Below are 20,108 nucleotides of genomic sequence, written 5' to 3'. Positions count from 1 at the left end.
ACAGGATCTATTTTCCATAAATCCATGTGGATTGGCATTAATTATATTACCTTCCTTTAATTCAGTGGTGGGCAACGTGTGGCCCACAGGCCGCAGGTTGCCCACCACTGCTTTAATTCTTCTTTAATCAATTCCTTTCTCAGCCACTCCATTATATTGCCCAAGATAAATGTCAGACTATCAGGTCTATAATTACCTGGGGCATCCCATTTATTGTTTCTGAATATTGGCACAAGATTTGCTTTCTTCCAGTCTTCTGGAACTTCCCCAGTGTTCCAAGACTAGATGAAAAATCAACATTAATGGACCAGTGAGCTCCTCAGCCAGATTTTAAAATTTTGAATTCAAATTATCCAGATCTGCTGATTTTAAAATGTCTACCTTTAGTAGCTGCTGTTTAATATCTTCCTGAGACACTAATATCTTCCTGAGACACTTCCTGAGCAGTGGTTCCCAAACTTGTTCCGTCGCTTGAGCAGGAAAAGCCCCTGGCAAGCTGGGCCAGTTTGTGTATCTGCTGCATCTGCAGGTTTGGCCGATCGTGGTTCCCAGTGGCCGCGGTTCGCCACTCCAGGCCAATGGGAGCGGCTGGAAGTGGTGGCCAGTACGGCCCTCGGCCCGCGCCACTTCCAGCAGCTCCCATTGGCCTGGAGCAGCGAACCGCGGCCAGTGGGAGCCACGATCGGCCGGACCTGCAGACGGGGTGGGTACACAAACTGACCCAGCCCGCCAGGGGCTTTCTCTGCACAAGCGGCGTCCCAAGTTTGGGAAACACTGCTCTAGCTGATGGATATTCAACAGCACACCCTTAAAGAGTCTGCTATTGGTGCTCCTTAATTGTCTTGGGAGGTTGGTCTGGAGCAGTGTGTGGCACCCCAATATTTGCCATCTTCACAGCCTCTGGAAATGAGAGATTAGGGATCCAGAAATCAATTTTCCCTGACAGTACTGCAAAGGCTGATGTACTTTCACTTATACAACAATTTAAAATTAAAATACCCCTTTGTGCTACATGGTATGGTCATTCAGACACTGGTATTCTATGTACAAATAGGCAAATATACGTGCTAGTTCAGGGGTGGCCAACCTGAGCCTGAGAAGGAGCCAGAATTTACCAATGTACATTGCCAAAGAGCCACAGTAATACATCAGCAGCCCCCCATCAGCTTCTGCCTGCTCCCAGCGTCTCCTGCCCACCGGCAGTCCCGCCGATCAGCATCTTCCCCTCCCTCCCCGCACCTCCTGATCAGATGTTTTGTGGTGTGCAGGAGGCTCTGGAGGCGGGAAGGAGTGAGGGCATAGCAGGCTCAAGGGAGGGGGCGGGAAGGGGTGGAGTGGGGACAGGGCCTGTGGCAGAGCCGGGGGTTGAGCAGTGAGCACCCCTCAGCACATTGGAAAGTTGGCGCCTGTAGCTCCAGCTCTGGAGTTGGTGCCTATACAAGGAGCTGCATATTAACTTCTGAAGAGCTGCATGTGGCTCCAGAGCCACAGGTTGGCCACCCCGTGCTAGGATGTGTGATCATAAGGACAAATTTGACATGCCCCTCCCAAAAATCTTATTTCCTTCTACTCCCTTGTCTATACTCCATCCATGCCTCCTCTTATAACATCCCAGTATGTCCTTCTGCTGCACGGTATTGGAACATTTTCCATAAGAGTTGTAACAGCTGGAACTCCTTCAGATCTCTCATTAAAGCACGTTTATGCAACATCTTTTGACCATTATTTACTGCTTTTATTGCAATAACACTCAAAGGCCCCAATCAGGGTCATGGCTCATTCTGATAGGCACTGTGCCAAGACCCACTGTCCCTGCATCTAAGGGCTTGTTTAAACTTACAGTGCTGCAGCAGCATAGCTGCACTGGTGCAGCTGCGCTGCTGTAGCGTATAGTGATGGCGCTGCTGACACATGTATATGATGTGTAAGTACGAATGTAAAAATATATCTAGATAGTATATTAAAATATGTAAATATAAGTAGAATATATAAAGGGCCAACTATTCCCACCTGCTCCTCAATCCAATCAGCATTAGTTAGTTGATTCTTTGTAAAGGGTTTATGTGCGGATTGGGAACATGGTGGTGGGAGTAAGAATCTTTGCTTTAAAACAAGACTAACTTCCTTTAACCTGGTGCTTTAACTATTTTGTCAGTCTAATTTAGGCCCTGAACCTGCATACATTTATGCACATGCTTAAGCATGTGAGTAGTTCTGTTGACTTCAGTTCCTCTTATTCAGCTCTACAGTGCCATCAGCAGTGCTTAATGAAGAAGTATTGAGGCAAAAGGTCTCTTACCTTTGGACTTTAGTCTCTGAGGAAGGATACATAAGATGCTGTAACCTCACATGCTGAAGTATTTAAAATATTTTAATATTTAAACTGAGCTCCAAACTTTCTTGTTTAGTCTCATTAGGTTGCAGTATAGAATCCTAGGCAACCACTTAGACTGCTCTCTGAATCCAATTCTCTTTTTATAAATATGGTTACTTTAACAGGGATCTTTAGAAACTGTATATGAACAACTGCAAACCACAAAGTCTAGTTCTCTTTCAAGTCCTCCTCCTCCTCTGCATTTTACCAAATCATGTTGTTTGGAATACATATACAAAGCTGTTAATGTTTTGCTATTTTCTTAGGTCACTCTCAACGCTGGGATTGGTTATATCATCACTTGCTGACCAAGCAGCAGGAAAGGGGAAAAACAAGTTTGTGCCTTATAGAGATTCTGTACTCACTTGGCTTCTCAAGGTAACGCATAGCCTCATTTCACTCTGTAGACCAGTGGTTTTCAAACTCTTTGAGCTGAGCCCCCCTTTGACTTATAATTTGTAGTTGCCCCCACTCCGCAACCCAGACAAAACAGACCCACAGGCTAGGTGGCCCACTCAGGTGAGTCGGGGGTAGAGGTGGTGCTCTGTCTCCGAGCCCTGCCGTGCAGGGCTGCCCCAAGCCTTGCCATGTGGGGCTCATCCAAGCCTCCGCCGCTGCTCTGAATGGGGGTGAGGGAGCACAGTGTGGGCCCTACAAGGGGCATTATGGTCACACATAAGAGAGCAGGGCTCTGAGCTGCACCCAGGAAAGTGTGCGGTGAGCCTATGAATGCGAGATTGTGAACAGGCAGACAGTTGAGCAAGCCACCTTCTACACAGTGAGGCACTGGCGCCCTGGATTTGCACCCCACAGTGACTCCTGCTTCGGGGTCTGGCTGCAGCAGTGGTGAAGGAGCCACAGTGATCCCGAAGTAACACAGCTTGGGTGGTACTGACAGTGTCTCCTTCCTGGGCTGCGCGCGGACTGCCTGTGGCTTGCCAGGAGAGCTGCAGTCATGGGCCGGGAATAACCTTCTGGGGCACATGCGGCTGCCTGCGGCAGGTGGAGATCCCACCCCTCTGCCGCAGCACTGGACTGGAGGCCCTTGTCTGGGCTTCTTTATGCTGTTTGAAGGTTGACAGGTTCCATCACCCGGGGGAAACCACGCCACCCTGACCTGGGCTGGGGAGGCTGCCTGCAACCCGCTCAGGCAGACCCTGAGTGGCAGGAACCTATAGGAAGAGGGCAGCTCCGCACAACTCTTTGGGCGCCTCATGCAGCTCTGGGACAATACAAGCCCCATCCCACACCGAGGGCCAGCTTTAGGCACTGTGAGGCCCGATTCACAAGAGCTGCTGCCGAAGACAGCGGCGGGACTTTGGCGGCAGCTCTATTGGCTGCCGATGCCTTCAGTGGCACATCAGTGGAGGGTTCTTAGGGATGTTGTGGGGCCCTCTTAGGGGTGCAGGGCCTGATTCGGGTGAATGAGGTGAATCGCCCTAAAGCCAGCCCTGCCCACACCCTCACCTTTGGTCCCAGGAGCCACTGTCCACGCAGCCCCCCAGCACTTCCTCTCTCTCCACACTTATCTGCAGCTCAAAATGGCAGCCTGTTTGACTTTGGTGCTAAATGCCGTGAGGGGAGGAGTGTGAAGTCATCATGGGGGCAGCTGTTGGAGTACAGCCATCCCTGTCACAAGAGTGGGGAAGTGGTGGGATCTATGTGCAGGTTGGAGGAGCTGCTGTCCATTCCCAACCTAGGCAGAAGTGCATCATTGGTCTTGCCGCTGCCTGCTCCTTTGCATGACGGTCATGAGCAAAAAGACACAGGTTTCCTACATGTGACCAGTTGAGCCTACCTTCTTGAGCCACCTCAAGAGGGGGTTGGGTATCGGGAGGGGCCAGCCCTGTGCTGGACCCCGGTAGACATTCCTCCGCATTCCTCTGGAGAGGTACGCCCCACAGTTTGAAAACCTCTGTTATAGACAAACTGTAAGCATGATGTGTTATGGGATCGGAGCATACAGTTTATGAGCTGGGGCATGGCTGCTGCTACAGACTTTTTTCCATATTACTAGGAACAGATTCTCTGCTGCTGTTTTTGCTCTCCCAGCAGTGATATCTTATTACCTACGGTACTAATCTGTAGTGGGATCATGTCTAATGCTTGAGACCTAGAAATTGTTTGAGTTACAGATCAAATTCAAATTAATCACTGCACTTGGTGTCTAAATAGATGTCATTCATATTTCAAATCCGTTCTTTGCAAGGGCACATTATGGCTACAGAGAGCATGGGGTACGTTTTAATCTGTCCTGTATTCCTCAAACTTTCGAAGATTATGCTTTACAGGACAACTTGGGAGGAAACAGCCAAACTGCCATGATAGCCACAATTAGCCCATCAGCTGACAATTATGAGGAAACGCTCTCTACGCTGAGATATGCAGACAGAGCCAAAAGGATAGTTAATCATGCTGTGGTAAATGAAGATCCAAATGCCAGGGTCATTCGAGAACTACGTGAAGAAGTGGAAAAACTCAAAGAACAGCTCTCGCAAGCTGAGGTAAAGTAATTTGGAGCTCTGTGTATCTAGAGTTCTATAAGGAAATGTCAAGTGTGTTGATAGGAATTTAGTTCTATGTGTAGTTCTTACAACAAAGTATGGAAAGTGAGATTGCTATGTTAATTATATTGTAAGTCATTAACTTGGTTTCTTGAAATAAGCTGAAATATCTGATAGTTCATGGGCCTCTTGTAAGCATACACTGGGTTGTACAGAAGGTGTACCTTGCCAAACTAGATCCTTTCCTGAAGAACTTAATCTAAAGGCATAAGTAGATGCTGTGCAGTACAGCACAGAACAGACAGTGACCTGTGATCATAACTGCATAGTAGGTTTTCAACTTTTTTGTATGGTTTTTTTGAAGGAGTGGGATGTAGCTTGGTTAAGTTAAATGGGGGCAGTTAAGTAGGAAACAAAAACACTAAAGGAACTGGTTTGCTGTGACCGCTGCCTATTATGCTAATAGTAATGGTCTCCCTGTTAACCTTGTTTTCCCCCATCTATATATTTTCATCTCTTGTCTCCCACATAGATTGTAAGCTCTGTCATACAGAACTTGTCTTTCGCGTGCGTGTGTGTGTGTGTGTGTGTGTGTGTGTGACTCTTTCCAGACTACTGTACCCTTTTCAGGAGTTTTGCGTTCCCCAAGTTTCACCTCACTTAAAAACTACTTGCTTACAAAATCAGACATAAAAGTACAAAAATGTCACAGCACACTGTTACTGAAGAGTTGCTTACTTTCTAATTTTTGCTATATAATTATAAAGTAAATCAATTGGAATATAAATATTGTACTTACATTTCAGTATATAGAGCAGTATAAACAAGTAATTGTATGAAATTTTAGTTTGTACTGACTTTGCTAGTGTTTTTTATGTAGCCTGTTGTAAAACTAGGCAAATATCTAGACGAGTTGATGTGTCCTCTGGAAGACCTCTCCGTACCAGCAGGAATATGTGTACCCCTGGTTGAGAACCACTGGCGATCACTGAGCCCTCTCAGTACTACTGCTTTGGACAAGCATAAAGAAGAGGAGATGAGATTAAAGATGAATCTGAGGGTGGATTTGTGTAGTGTAAGCAAGAAAGAAAAGCTAGTGTAGAGATTGTTAAAGAAGATATATGAGGCTAAAATGGCAAAGTTTCCATGAACTCCTGTTTTTCTTTGCACTGTAGACTATTGACTCCGTCCATAAATTTAAAAAAATGCCTAATTTTAGCTATTCTTCTAACAATTTAAAAAAAAATCAGGTTAAATTAATTGTTTTTGTATTAAACAGTCGTTTGTGTTCATGGTATGTGAGCAACTTCTGACTGAATACTGTTATCAAGCAGTGTTGGTATAGCCGCATTGGTCCCAGGATATTAGAGAGACAAGGTGAGTGAGGTAATATCTTTTATTGGATCAACTTCAACATGATCCGATGAGATGAGCTTTCAAGTTTGCATAGCTCTCTCCTTCAGGTCTGGGAAATGTACTCAGTGTGTCACAGCTAAATACAAGGTGGAACAGATTGTTTAGCCTAAGTGGTTAACATTTACTTCATTTTGAATGGTCCCTTGAAATATGGGTTTCGTCAAAGGAAACCTGTACAACACCTTCAAAAGATGAGCCATGGAGCTTAAATTCATAACTTTGCTAGACACTAAAAATCATTGACTGAATGGAGAAACTGGATTTATGGCTTATTACAGCAATCTATAACCCATTTAACCCCTCCCACCACTTTTTTCCTTTCACCCCTATGATTGGAAATGTGTTAATAGGCCACTTACCTTGAATGGTCTCTTGATATATATTACGGTATCTACTTATGCTAAACAATCTGTTCCACCTTGTATTTAGCTGTGGGACTCTGGGTATGTCTACATTGCAATTAAAAACCCCTGGTTGGCCCATGCCAGCTGACTTGGGATAAGGGGCTACTTAATTGCAGAGTAGGTGTTCATGCTTGGGTTAAATCCCAGGCTCTAGGACCCTGCAAGATGGGAGGGTTGCAGCCTGAATATTTACATTGCAATTAAACATCCCCTTAGCACAAACCCCATGAGCCCGAGTTGGCTGGCACGGGCCAGCTGTGGGTGTCTAATTGTAGTGTGGACATACCCTCTCAGTACATTTCCCAGACCTGAAGAAGAGCTTTTTGTAAACTTGAAAGCTTGTCTGTCTCGTCAGCAGAAGTTGGTCCAATAAAATATATTACCTCATCCACTCTGTGTCTCTACTATTGTCAAGGATGTATTTGAAGCTACCTAAAAGTGCTCTGAATTTACCCAAAATTACCTGTTGTCTTGTCTGTCTGACTAAATTATGTAAAACTTTCAAGCTTACTGTTCTCCTACCTTTTTACTCTCTTGCATCTGAAGAAGTGAGGTTCTGACCCACGAAAGCTTATGCTCCCAGTACTTCTGTTAGTCTCAAAGGTGCCACAGGACCCTCTGTTGCTTTTTACCTTTTTACTGACACCAAAGAATCATGAGAGATAAAAATACCTACTGAATTTTTACTGATCACATGGATGGTCTCACCACCTTGTTTAATTTTTTTGACAATCATTAGGGTGAGAAGCCTCTCCTAGTCCTAGAGCACATCTGATATTGTTTTATACCCACTGTCTGTCCCAGTTTTCATCTGCAATTCTCAATTTTTCTATAATTGGCTAGGCCACCTACAAAATCAGAATAGGCAAAATATTAGGAACTCTACATATGTCCTGAATCTAGTGAAGGCATTTAATCCAAATAGTTATTAGAAGAATAAATTAAAGAAGGGTGATTGAGAATATCCAAGTACAAACTTGTTAGATATTTTTGTTTGAATATAGTCACCCAGTTTTTGCATAAATATATTGGGTCAGATCTTCAGCTTTGATGAATATGCATAGCTCTGTTGACTCTGATAGAGCTACCTAGATTTGCACTAGCTGAAAAACTGTCCCATTATTGTCAACTGATTCTTTCAGTGCTCAACTAAGAATCTATCTCACCTATTCACAGTTTCCCCTGTAAAATTAACTCAACAAGAAAAGGAAAAATCCTGTCATGGCTCAATTGGTGGTAATTGCTACCTGTGGCCAGCAGCTTGCTAAAACCAGCTTGAGCAGAGTTATTTTATGTATGATGATATTTTAAAATTGTAAAAATTTTCTTCTTCTCAACATTAAGGCCCTGAAAGCACCAGAGCTAAAGGAAAAATTGGAAGAATCTGAAAAACTGATAAAAGAACTTACAGTCACATGGGAAGAAAAGCTAAGGAAAACAGAAGAAATTGCACAGGTAGTGCAGATACTTTAACTACTGAGACCTGGATCCTCATCTGGTGTAAATCAACATAACTGTATAGACTTTAATGGATCCTTGCTGACTTACAGTAGCTGAGTCTGGCCATGGATATTGCAGTTTCCTACTCCCTTACTTCTGTGGGGCACCTTCTCTTGGTCTTTCATCCTTTTTCTGTATTTTCCATTTTTTTTAATCATTTCATTCAACCTTGCATCCAGAGTACAGTGTAACTTGCTAACACTGACAGTTTCATTAGAATAGATTTAATGGGATCACTGCCATGATAGCTAAAGTCCACTATATGTACTTAAAACAAATGGCAGTGTGTACGGGGCACTTCAGATTTGTAAGACCAAAGTAGGGTGAAATCATAGCTTAATTCAGAATTAAGATAACCCAAATGAAGGCCAATTCAATTTTGAATGTGTCTACGCAAGGGTTTACTGCAGTTTAACTAATCCACTTTTAATTCACACCTTTAGCTAATTTGGAGACAACCCTAACATTATCTTCAATTATAATTTACAGAATTTTTAGATTCTGATTTATTTGCCATCATTTATGCTATTTGTTCTTTGTAGCTTGGAGAGTGAATAAGTCAGTTACACTTTCAAGTTCTCATGCATCAGTGGTATGTTATGATGTTGGGTTGCAACTACTACAAAATAACATTTAGATCCAAACAAAAACACTTTTGCTGAATTACTTACAAAATTGGGGAAATGTTTCTATTAGTAGTAGGTACTTTGTAGCTTTTTAAAAACAAAATAAAACTCTGAGCCCACGCTCCTTTATGGCATGCCCCTAAACCTGAAATCATAGCTGCTAGTATGCTTATCTTTCTGGTATTTGCATGTAATGTGACAAATTTGCAATTGACATGATGAGTCAGAACCTGATTCTGCAACCCATATGGTGCATAGTAGTTACTCATGTGAGCAGTCCCACTGAAGTTGGTAGGACTACTTGCCTAAGTAAGTGTTTGTTTTTCAAAGTGAGTGAACATTAAAGGAGTAGGTCATGGTGCATAATATTACAATCTAAAGAAGAATACAGGGTATGATCATTGTCTGTTTTAGTTGATCCTTTTACCGTAACTTACGTGATAGTACTTTTAGTAACAGTGTCCTGTGTGTAGATTAGTATTCAGCCTTACTCCTTGCTTTCATTTAATTATTTTATTGTCTCAGCAAACTATAATATGTGAGATTAACCTTTTTATGTGTTTGTAGGAGAGGCAAAGGCAACTAGAAAGCATGGGAATTTCCCTAGAGTCCTCTGGTATCAAGGTTGGGGATGACAAGTGTTACCTGGTTAATCTGAATGCAGACCCTGCACTCAATGAACTTTTGGTTTATTATTTAAAGGTAAGAATGCAAACAGGACATTGACATATTTAACAAATCATACTGAAGACCAATCTTGTTTTTAATTTCTGAAAGAATTTGGAATTTAGAATGATGGACTCATAGGATTAGTTACAGCAAAGTAGAGTTGTCCTGATTTCCCCCTCAATTGCGTAGACTTATATTTTCCCTGGCACTTTAGCTCCATTGACTTCAATGGGGTAACTCCTGATTCATGATGGCGAGACAGGAGAACCAGACTTAGTGTGTGCAAGTGTTATGTAAACTCCTGTGTTGCAGCCCCAGTTTTTCCAACTGAAGACTAGATGTGACTCCCCTTTGGATTCCATCAGCACTGCTCCCAAGAAGTTGATGTGAGGCACTCCTGCACAGCACTTTCAATTCCTTCTTACCCATGAAGTGAGAATTGGATTCCAGGGATCAAATCTGGAAACTACCATCTGTTTAGCCCCACAGTGTTTGATTTCTATACCATATTAGCATAGGCTAGTTCTAAGAAACAATTCAAGTATTCTGAACAAATGGTTCCATAATTCATTCAATGACTCTATCAGATATCCTTGGTTGATAAATAATAAAGTTTTTGCAGGCCAGACTAAGCCCCCAGTTACACCTATGCAACTCCATTGTCTTCAGTAGATTAGCACAATGTAACTGATTAAAACTTGGGGCTAGATTCCATCACCCTTACTCATGCTGTGTAGTACTGTACTTCCTAAATTGTCCCATTGATTCTAATGGGAGTACTCATGAAGTAATGTACTATCCAATATGTAAGGGTGGTGGAATCTGTCCCTTAGTAAGCAATTCTGTTGATGCTAAAGAAGAAATAGGATCTAGCTTGCTTTCTTTTAGCTGCATCGGCTAACAGGAGCAAAAGGCAGTAAAAACATACTTTTGCTCTCTAAAGTGAGCAGATATCATTCTGAATACGTATAGGGAGTAAATCTGGTTTTTTTTTTTTTAAACTTAATTTTCAGTTTCCGATTACAGAAAGACTTGTAGTCATATAGCTCTTAATATCCTTATATCAATTAAAATATTGCATCATGATAAACATTTAAAATACAGAAAGCCAGTCTAGTCAGTATGAAAGGGCCATTTTTGGTAATCACTCTTAAGAGTAAAAACACACTTTAAATGTAACATAATAAAGCTGTTAAACATTAGAGTAATACATTTTTCCTAACTTTTTTCTTCATGACACTAACTTCTGTCCATTCCGGTTACTGGAGATGCTCTTATTTGAATGTGAAATAGTGTCAGTGCAAATCTTCTACTATATCAATATATGTAGGAAATGTTCTGACACTACAAGCTCCCTCCCAAGTGAATGACAGAGAAAGCACTGTTCATTATAATAATACTTAGCTCTCACATAGCCCTTTTGTCAGTATATCTCAATGCTTTACAAAAGAGGTCACTATCATTATCTGCATAATAGTCAGTTTCTATTTTAGATAAATGTTTAATGATAGGGAGCTTTTGTATTGTACTGTTTAAAAATAAGGAAATCATAGATATAAATACACTGAAATGGTTCACCCTTTTAATATTATCTTTAATGAGCTGTGCAATGAGACTTGGAATGATGGTGTCTCCCTTGGGTAGTTGCAGAGGTCTTATCTGTGTTAGAAGTGTTCGAGTATGGATGTAATACCTGTGGGGAGTTGGTAGAGAAACCTGCCATGCACAAGCTTATAGCATATTCTGGGGAGTGGACTAGACCAGTGTTTCTCAATGACTGGTCCATGAGATCTCCCTTACACAGTTGAGGAAGACTGCAAGCCAGTTCCTAGTATCAAACAGATTGAGGAACTCTGGACTAGACTCTCCACAAGGTTCTTTCCAGCCCTAACTTTATCTGTGGAGCTCCCATTGACATCAGCTGTGTGGTTAGGAGTTGGCATGTTGCTCCAGAAATGTAACCCTCTTCTTCAAATAGCGTCAGTATTGGTGCTCCACTTTAGGTGTGTGTACACCCCATGTGCCTTGGATCGGAGATTTTTTTGTAGCAGTGCCTATTAAACTCATGCATGTGCTCTACATGTCCTTGTGCCCTGTACTGAGGATATATAGAGCTGGGTGAGTAAGCCACCCTCAGTATAGGCTTAGCCTCCTCAGCCTGAGACAGAGCATTTAATGTGCCCTCTTATATTGTTCAAAGCTTGTTCCTGCATCTAGTTATCTTTTTTTCTTTCTTTAACTTTTTTCTTATACCTGGTCCATTTTGTAGAGGAGTTTGTTTATAATCCCTTCCCTTCCAGGAGTTTTTACTTTCAAGTTCCCAGTTGGCCTGGGGTAAACCAGGATCTCCAGACTTCAAATGTTGCCTCGCTTGCCAGGAAGCTCTCCCAATCAGTGGTGGGCATTCTTGGTATCTCTGTTGCTTGGGAGAAATGCATATCCCTCAGAAGTCTAGCATCTGCTCAGCATTTAAAAGCAGACCTAGGAAGAATTGGGAGATAAAACTTAACGATGGAAGATTCTCTCTGTCTGGCCTCAGATCCAGGCCAGGAGACTGCACCCTGGCCATCTGCCTCTGAGTAAGCGTAGCCCCATCAATGTCTGCACATTTGCCCAGATCTGCTCAGGAGAGACCTATAAAAAGAGGACTCATTCTCCTCATAAAAAATTCACTTTGAGAAAGCCTCAGTCTCCTCAACATTAGACCTCATTGGAGACCTCACATCTCAATATGGGTATCACTGAGGCTCCAGGCTCTGGTACCAACCCTATGCTAAGGACTTCGAGCTCCTCTAAGACTAAAGGCTCCAAACATGTCTCGGTACCTGGGTCATTCTCCATACTTACAGAACCAAGACCCTTTAGTGAAGGAGTCTAAGCACTCTGCTTCTAAAAGGATGGTACCTACAACCCTTTCCATACCGAAGCTGATCACCCAGATGCCTGTGGTACCAAGGAGATGCCACACTTCTCATGCTATCTTGGCTCCACCCAAGCAACCATCTTCTTCAGTACCCTCAACTCCATTGGACGAGACTCACCTGCACAGTCTGTGCCTTCAGTGCTGACTGTGGAACGTTGCCCCTTGCGAACTCAGATCCATCCAGTACCACAGGAATTTAGATACTCCAGAGACTTATTTGTCTCAGATGAGCCAGAGTCTCCCCATGTCTGTTGGTACAGAGATTGACATGGTTATCAAAGTTGGTACTTCCCCCAGTACAGCTTGTTCTCCAGTTCCTTCTGAGATTGGTGGAACTCCTCTTTTAGATGAGGATTCTGACTCCCAGATCTCAGTGCAGGATTCCCCTACTTAAATTAAGCAAGGGACCTTGCACCTGACCCTTTTGGGGAAAGGGAGGAGCTACACCCAGGATGGACCTGTCCCCCTTCATGCTGGTTTGAGCAGCATTGGATGCCACCACCCATAACTTATGGACCTCTTCAGTGACCATACTGGGGTGCTTGGGCTGCATATAGATAGCAGTTTTCGCAGGTTCTAGTTCTTTTTGTGGGGACCATAGAAGAAAACATTCTCCTACTCCATCTCCTCCACTCTGTCAACCAGAGGAATCCTTTGAACAGCGGGGGGCCAGAGCAGTTAAGGAGGCTGTTCCACAAATGACTATTTCCTTATCTTCTCCAGATGAGAAGATGCCTTCTCTGGCAGATGACTTCAGACAATTCCAGGATTTAATTAAATATATTGCAAACTACTTACAGATTCCTGTAGAGGAGGTCAGAGAGTCGCAGCATAAGTCCTGGATATTCTACAATGGACACCTGGTCATCAATAAAGCCCCGCTGAACCCTGCCAAGACCATTTGGCAGAGCTCAGCAACAATACCATTTACATGCAAGTGTGCCAATTAAAAATAAATAAATTACGTCCCAACCAAGAACTCTGAATTTTTATTATTCCATCCTGCACTTAACTGTCTGGTTGTAGAAGCAGTGAGTAAATGTGGTAGAGAGCAGCACACTGAATCCACACCTTATGATAAAGACCAAAAACATCTTGACCTGTTTGGCCATAAGACCTGATCATCTGCAAAGCTTCAGTTTAGGATTGCAAATTTCCAGGCTCTTATGGCAAAATATTACCATACAAATTATTTTAAGTTTGCCACCTTTATTGAGCACCTTCTAGCAGAATATCGTGAACAATTCCAATCCATTATTAATGAGGGTCAGCTGCTTGCTAGGACCTCGTTGCAAGCAATGATACAGTTGATACTGCAGCTTGTTCTATTTCTACAGCAGTGGTCCTGTTTTGAACATCCTGGCTCTAACTGTCTGGGTTCCAGAGAAAGGTCGAAAATGTGGTAGAATATCTCCCCTACGAGCAATTAAAACTCTTTGCTGAATCCACCGATGAATCCTTGTACAACCCAAAGGATTCCAGGGTCACCTTGTGATTCCTTGAAATGTATACACTTGCAAGCAAACAAAAGTTTAGCAGATTTCAAACAGCACAAAGATCCTGCCCTATTGAATTTTCAGGATTTCAAAGCCCCTCAGAAAGAAGTTGAGGTTGCGAAGACAGAGCTTGCCTACTTGGTCTGCATCTACAACTCAATTATCTTCATCAAAATGACAGTTCTGACAGATTGGTTGAGGGTTTGGAACAACCTCACATCATATAGCTGCAACGACACCATTCTACCTGCTTCCTCCCACTTTCGAGTCTCTCTCCACCATTTTCATCCTGCAGGAAATTCTCTCATGAGCAGTTCTGATATGGGAGATAGCTTCCCTTCTATGCATAGGAGCCATAGAACCAGCTCACCATGTCGGGAAGAGATTTTAGTCCAAGTATTTTATGGTCCCAAAAAAGTACAGGGGCTGGAGACCGATTGTAGATTTAAGATTCTAAAACAACTTTGTGACAACCCAGAAATTCAAGATGGTGACTCTTGGACCTATAATTCCGTAGTTGGAGCCAATGGATTCATTTTCGGTCCTTGGCTTTCAGGATACATACTTTCATGTCATGATTCATCCTTCTCACGAGAGATTCCTTCAGTTTTCTGGTTAGTCAAGATCACTTCCAGTATCGAGTGTTTTCTTTTGGCCTTTTTTCTGCCCCAAGAGTGGTATTGAAAGTATTGTCAGTGATCATCGCTTAGCTTCAACTGGGGACAATTGTTTTTCCATACCTCGATGATTGGCTGCTCGAGAACTGGTCTTAAAACAAGGTTCATTCTGCCACAAAGACAGCAATGTCCTGATTCTTCAGGCTGGGTCTTCAGCGCAACATTGAGAAATCCACTTTGAGCTCTGTGCAAATGATATAATTCAAAGGGGCCTCCTTAGATGCAGAATCAGTCAGAGCTTACCTTCCCATGGACAGGTTCATGACATTAACAAACCTCATTTCAAAAATTCAAGTCAGTCCACAGACATCAACAAGAAATTTCCTTCAACTATGGGGACAGCTTATACCTTTATGACACGACATGCCAGATTATGCTGCACTGTTTCCTGGGGTGGCTCAGGACTGTTTATACCCACAAACAAACACAGCCTGAACAGACTTGTGTCAAAGACTCTGTCAATTGGTGGAAGAACCCAGGCAGTGTTTGTGCAAGTGTTTCGTTAACCAGTCATCCCCAACCATCACCATAATGGCAGATGCCTCCTTGGTAGGTTTGGGGGAGGTGGCATTTAGGGAACCATACCATTCAAAGCAAATGGTCTGCTAAGAAGCACCATTACACCTTGGCCTCCCGGGCAGTCTGGATTGCCTGGTCTCACTTCCTTCCATTAATCTGGGACAAATCCATCAAAATCACAACAGGCAAAATAGCCTGTATGTTCTACATCAACTGATGGGAGAGTGAGGGGGGAGGCGATCTCCTTCCCTTTGTGCAGAAGCAATAAAGCAATGGGATTGATATATAGCCAATCACATCCTTATTTCAGCAACTTAGGTTCCAGACCTACAAAACATCCTAACCGACAATCTAAGCAGATGCTTCCTTCAAGATTACAAATGGGGAGTTGGACTCCCTAGACTCTCAATCATATATTTCAGACTTGAGGATTTCCAGAAGTGGATCTCTTTGCCACCCTTACCAACAGGCTATTTTGCTCAAGAGGAGGGTTAGGCCCTCATGCACTGGAAGATATTTTCTTGTTCTGTGGACAAGAGGCCTTCTGTTTGTATTTCCTCCAATGCCCCGATATTGAGAGTGGTGAAGATCAAGCAAGACAAAACCAAGATCATATTAATTGTTCCAGTGTGGCCCAGGCAGGCCTACTATCCTTACTTGATTCTACCCTCCGTTTGTCTGGTGATGAGTCTTCTGACAATTCCCAGTCTTCTGTCTCAAGACACTGCTCAGACTCTCCATCCCAACCAAGGAGTCCTTTGCCTCAAGGCTTGGTTACTCGAAGGTTCACAGGAATAGAGACTCCCTGCTCTGCAGAGGTACAGTAAGTGGTATTAAACAGTAGGAAAAAGTCTGTGCGAAATATTTACCTGCAAAAATGGAAAAGATTTCATCACTAGTGTGACCAGCGACATCTTTCATCTGTTCATTCTCCCTTCTCTGCTGTCCTCAACTGTCTGCTGGCATTAAAGTCAGGATTATTTATGAGTTCCATTGGGGTTCACTTGGTTGTTATAATGGCTTTTGTTCCCCGGTTGAAGGATTCTCAGTGTTTGATCATACCGCCACAGCTTTTTTCCTCACATTAGAGATCCCATCCCTGTATGGGATTTAAATTTCATATTCAAATGTCTTCTAAAACCGCCTTTGGAACAGATGGGCACCTGTTCCTGTCTTCACCTAGCAATGAAAACAGCTTTTTTGGTGGGCCTCACTTCTGCTTGAAGAATTGGAGAAATGGGAGCTTTAATGGCAGACTCTCCCTTTATAGTGTTTTCCAAGAACGAAAAATTAGTCTACATCCTAAGTTTCTACTTAAGGCATTGTCTGAATTCCACATCAATCAAGACCTCAATCTCCAATTTTTTCCCCCAAACCATGTCAGACCAGGGAAAATTCTGCTTTCCATAATTTAGACAACAGTAGGGAACTAGTCTTCTATTTGGAAAGAACCAGACTATTTAGAAGTTTCCCAGGCTGTTTCGATTGCCATCAGATCCAAAGGTACCACAGTTTCCAACCAGAGACTCTTGAGGTAGATTTCTGGATGTCTTTTTTTCTTGTTATGAAGCTGCCAATATACAACCCCCTTCTAGGATATTAGCCCATTCCAGGAAGTTTCTTTCTGTCTCTATGGCATTACTCAAACACATCCCCATTGTTGAGATCTGCAAGGCTGCAGCTTGGACTTTAATACATACATTTTCCAAGCACTGAGCAGTTATTCATTCTTCTAGATGAGATGCTGTCCTTGGGAATCCGGTCTTTTCTTCCATGTTGGACTCTGCTCCAAAGCTCTCTCCTCCTCATGAGGGTTCTGCTCAGAAGTCACTTGAAGTGGAGCGCTCATAGGGATAGTACTTGAAGTAGTAGTACAGGTTATTTACTTTGGGCAGCAAATGTTCTTTGAGATGTGTGTCTGTCTATGGGTACTCCACTACTTGCCCTCCTTTCCCTCTGCTTCAGAGTTTCTTCTGTATGACTTTATGGTGGAGAAGGAACTGAGGGCAGTGCACCTGTATAGCCCTATGTACCCTCAGAATATGGGGCACAAGGATGCGTAGTGTGCATGCATGGGCCAAACGGCCCTTACTACCAATATTCTTGGATCAAAGGCACATGGGATGCAAGTGCATCTGAAATGGAGCACTTATAGGGGGACACAATTGAAACGCCAGTTACTGCACAATATGAGTAACTTCTCCATTTGGGTCAGATTCTAAGAGACAAAAGCTATGGAACTGAGTTGACTAATACAGTATGCTTACCTCAGTTCTAGTGTGCCCTTACTATGTGCAGTAATGCATAGGCACCACAGAGACTTGTGAACATTTTAAATCAGAGTTAATTTGCTTCTGTGGTGTTTTATGATTTATATAACAAAACTACTAAGATGAAATGCTGCATAGAAGAATTGGTTAGTTGCCTCTTTCAGTTTTACCTCTGTCAGACCAGCATTATTTTTTGCTGTGTGGAAGTCCCCAGCATAGGATTTCAGAGTGTTGGTTATGCATTTTCCATTCTTGTTATGTTAATATTTTTGTTGTAAGTTGTATCTGATAAGTTATGTAAAGGGAAGCAGTTTGCTTGATTTTCATTGATGTTTTATTAATAACCTATGAACCAGGACCACACCAGGGTTGGTGCAGATACCTCTCAGGACATACAGCTCTTTGGTATAGGGATCCAACCAGAGCACTGTGAGATTGACATTGCATTAGATGGGGAAGTTTCTCTCACACCAAAAGAAAATGCAAGGTAAGGAAGTTCAGCACACTTGTCCTGTGCAATGTTTGCTTCTCATCACCAAAAGGTGCATGCGTTTTTATTTTACTATGTCACAAATACTGTGTGCTCTGGTCAATAACCAGTTTCAATTCAGGTGATGTCAACAGAAACTTAAGACAAAATCGACCTCCATGCCAAAGAGGAAGTCTCCAGGCTGGTTCTGAATAAACCATAATTAAGGAGGTCTTGGGAACAAGGATGGGATCATTGTTTACATAGACTCTGTGGAATAGGCAGGATGATAGAGATGTGCAGCTGCTGCTATTCTAACCTCTGGGATGGAATAGCAGCCTGTCGATTGGTTGGATGGATGAATTCTACCCCTGTGAATTCACTCTCTTAGGCTTCATGAGAATAGATACATTTCATCTGAAAGTCTCAATTATAATAATGCCCAGTAAATGTATGAATCCAGACTCTCTTCCCTCTTGTTGCTCTTTTAGAGTTATAGGAACATTCCATTTATAGGGATTGTTTCTTCTTTGCTAGCATTTAAAGCTGTTCAGCCTTGTAACATCACGTATGGCATGTGCAATAATTTCACACAAATATACTGCCTGTGATCTTACTGTTTAATTAATTTCATAAATATAGGCATTATATGGTAAACAAAAGATTGAGGGATATCTATTTTTCCAAACCCTATCTTCACTGTGCATTTTATAAAGTACATCTTAGCGTGTACATCGCAGTGCTGCAGACTAATAATGTAAATTACAAAATTCCAGCTAGATGGTATTCAGACTTATGGTGATAGAGTTACAGTACAAGGAGTTCGGAGTTTTGACTGGCAAGAACAGGAGAATGTCAGTGGAAAATCATATAACAATGTTTTGTTTGTGACTGATCTGAAATGCTTAAGTAGTTGTTTCTGGGATGTTTATATCAGCATGAACTTTGTTACCAGAGTTACAACTTTAAACAGAATGGATTATTTCATATCTGACACATAAGATATTTGACACAAAACTGAATTCAGAACTCTGACTCTGAAGAGACAGTATTGCATTTCATCTAGGATATTACATTTTAGAGGGAAATACTATTTGATTTATTTTTCTGCTTTGAGCCACAGAAGCAAGAACCAAACAATTCCATTTCACTTTTTCATGAATAAAGCTTAAATATAGATGACCCTAGATGCAAATGCTGTTTTTCAAAATTTCTCAAAAATAGAAACTTTAGATTAATAGAAGCCCAATTTATCAAAAGAATGAAATTCAGTGATATAAGGCATATGTATAAATAAATTATATATAATCTATGATATGTATTAGCAATATTTACCATCTATTAGACTAATCTGCTTCTTAGAGGTTTCCTTAGAAATGGTAAAATAACCATGCATAAGCTTTTTCTAATAGTGTTTAAATGTAACTAGGTTCACAGACTGTTTACAATGAACAGTCTGTGACCCAGTTTCTGGAATGTGCATGCGGCTTTTTTTAATCACCAGCTATGAAACTAAAATGGAAGCCCTCTCCCTCTACTGTTTATAGTGCAGAGGTGCAACAGAAGCAGTTTTTCAAAGGCAGTGGGAATTGATCATTCATTAGCAACCTTTCACATTTACACTTTAATAAGAACTTTGTTTAATAAGAACTTAATCTGTGTATGGTGTATTACATATGATCTTGCATAGGTGGGGAAAATAGACTAGATCAGGGGTCGGCAACGTTCGGCACGCGGCTCGGCAGGGTAAGCACCCTAGTGGGCCGGGCCAGTTTATTTACCGGCTGACATGGCAGGTTCGGCCGATCGCGGCCCCCGCTGGCCGCGGTTCGCCGTCCCGGGCCAATAGGGGCGGCGGAAAGCCGCAGCCAGCACATCCCTTGGCCCACGCCACTTACTGCCGTCCCCATTGGACCGGGACGGCGAACCGCGGCAAGTGGGGGCCGCGATCGGCCAAATCTGCCGCATCAGCAGGAAAATAAACTGGCCCGGCCTGCTAGGGTGCTTACCCTGGCGAGCTGCGTGCCGAACGTTGCCGACCCCTGGACTAGATAAACTTGTAGGTATTTTCCATATATCATTTTTGTTAGCTCACCAAAGTGGTCTTATTGTTCTTTTAGATCCTGTGTAAATGGCACACTGGTATGTAGTGCCACTCAGCTGTGGCATGGAGATAGAATCCTATGGGGAAACAACCACTTTTTTAGGTAATTGTATATTTTTTGATTTCCTTCCACTCACACACCTTATTTGCTTACCTG

At 42.5% G+C, this 20,108-nt stretch overlaps 1 protein-coding gene across 5 annotated transcripts in view; it reads left to right on the top strand.

The window, feature by feature from the left end:
* The window catches only part of KIF13A (kinesin family member 13A), a 205,435-nt gene that overhangs the window by 124,788 nt on the left and 60,539 nt on the right, over positions 1 to 20,108 (top strand). For all 5 annotated transcript variants that reach the window (XM_034762385.1, XM_034762382.1, XM_034762383.1 and 2 more), the window contains exons 10-15: positions 2,641 to 2,752; positions 4,666 to 4,878; positions 8,043 to 8,153; positions 9,392 to 9,526; positions 17,735 to 17,865; positions 19,968 to 20,054. In XM_034762385.1, the coding sequence (XP_034618276.1) occupies positions 2,641 to 2,752; positions 4,666 to 4,878; positions 8,043 to 8,153; positions 9,392 to 9,526; positions 17,735 to 17,865; positions 19,968 to 20,054 (789 nt within the window). The remainder of the gene's footprint in view (positions 1 to 2,640; positions 2,753 to 4,665; positions 4,879 to 8,042; positions 8,154 to 9,391; positions 9,527 to 17,734; positions 17,866 to 19,967; positions 20,055 to 20,108) is intronic.

Source organism: Trachemys scripta, chromosome 2 (assembly GCF_013100865.1).
Source record: "Trachemys scripta elegans isolate TJP31775 chromosome 2, CAS_Tse_1.0, whole genome shotgun sequence".
NCBI lineage: Eukaryota > Metazoa > Chordata > Testudines > Emydidae > Trachemys > Trachemys scripta.
Note: the sequence above shows the minus strand (reverse complement) of the source record. Positions and strands in the feature narration are given on the sequence as shown.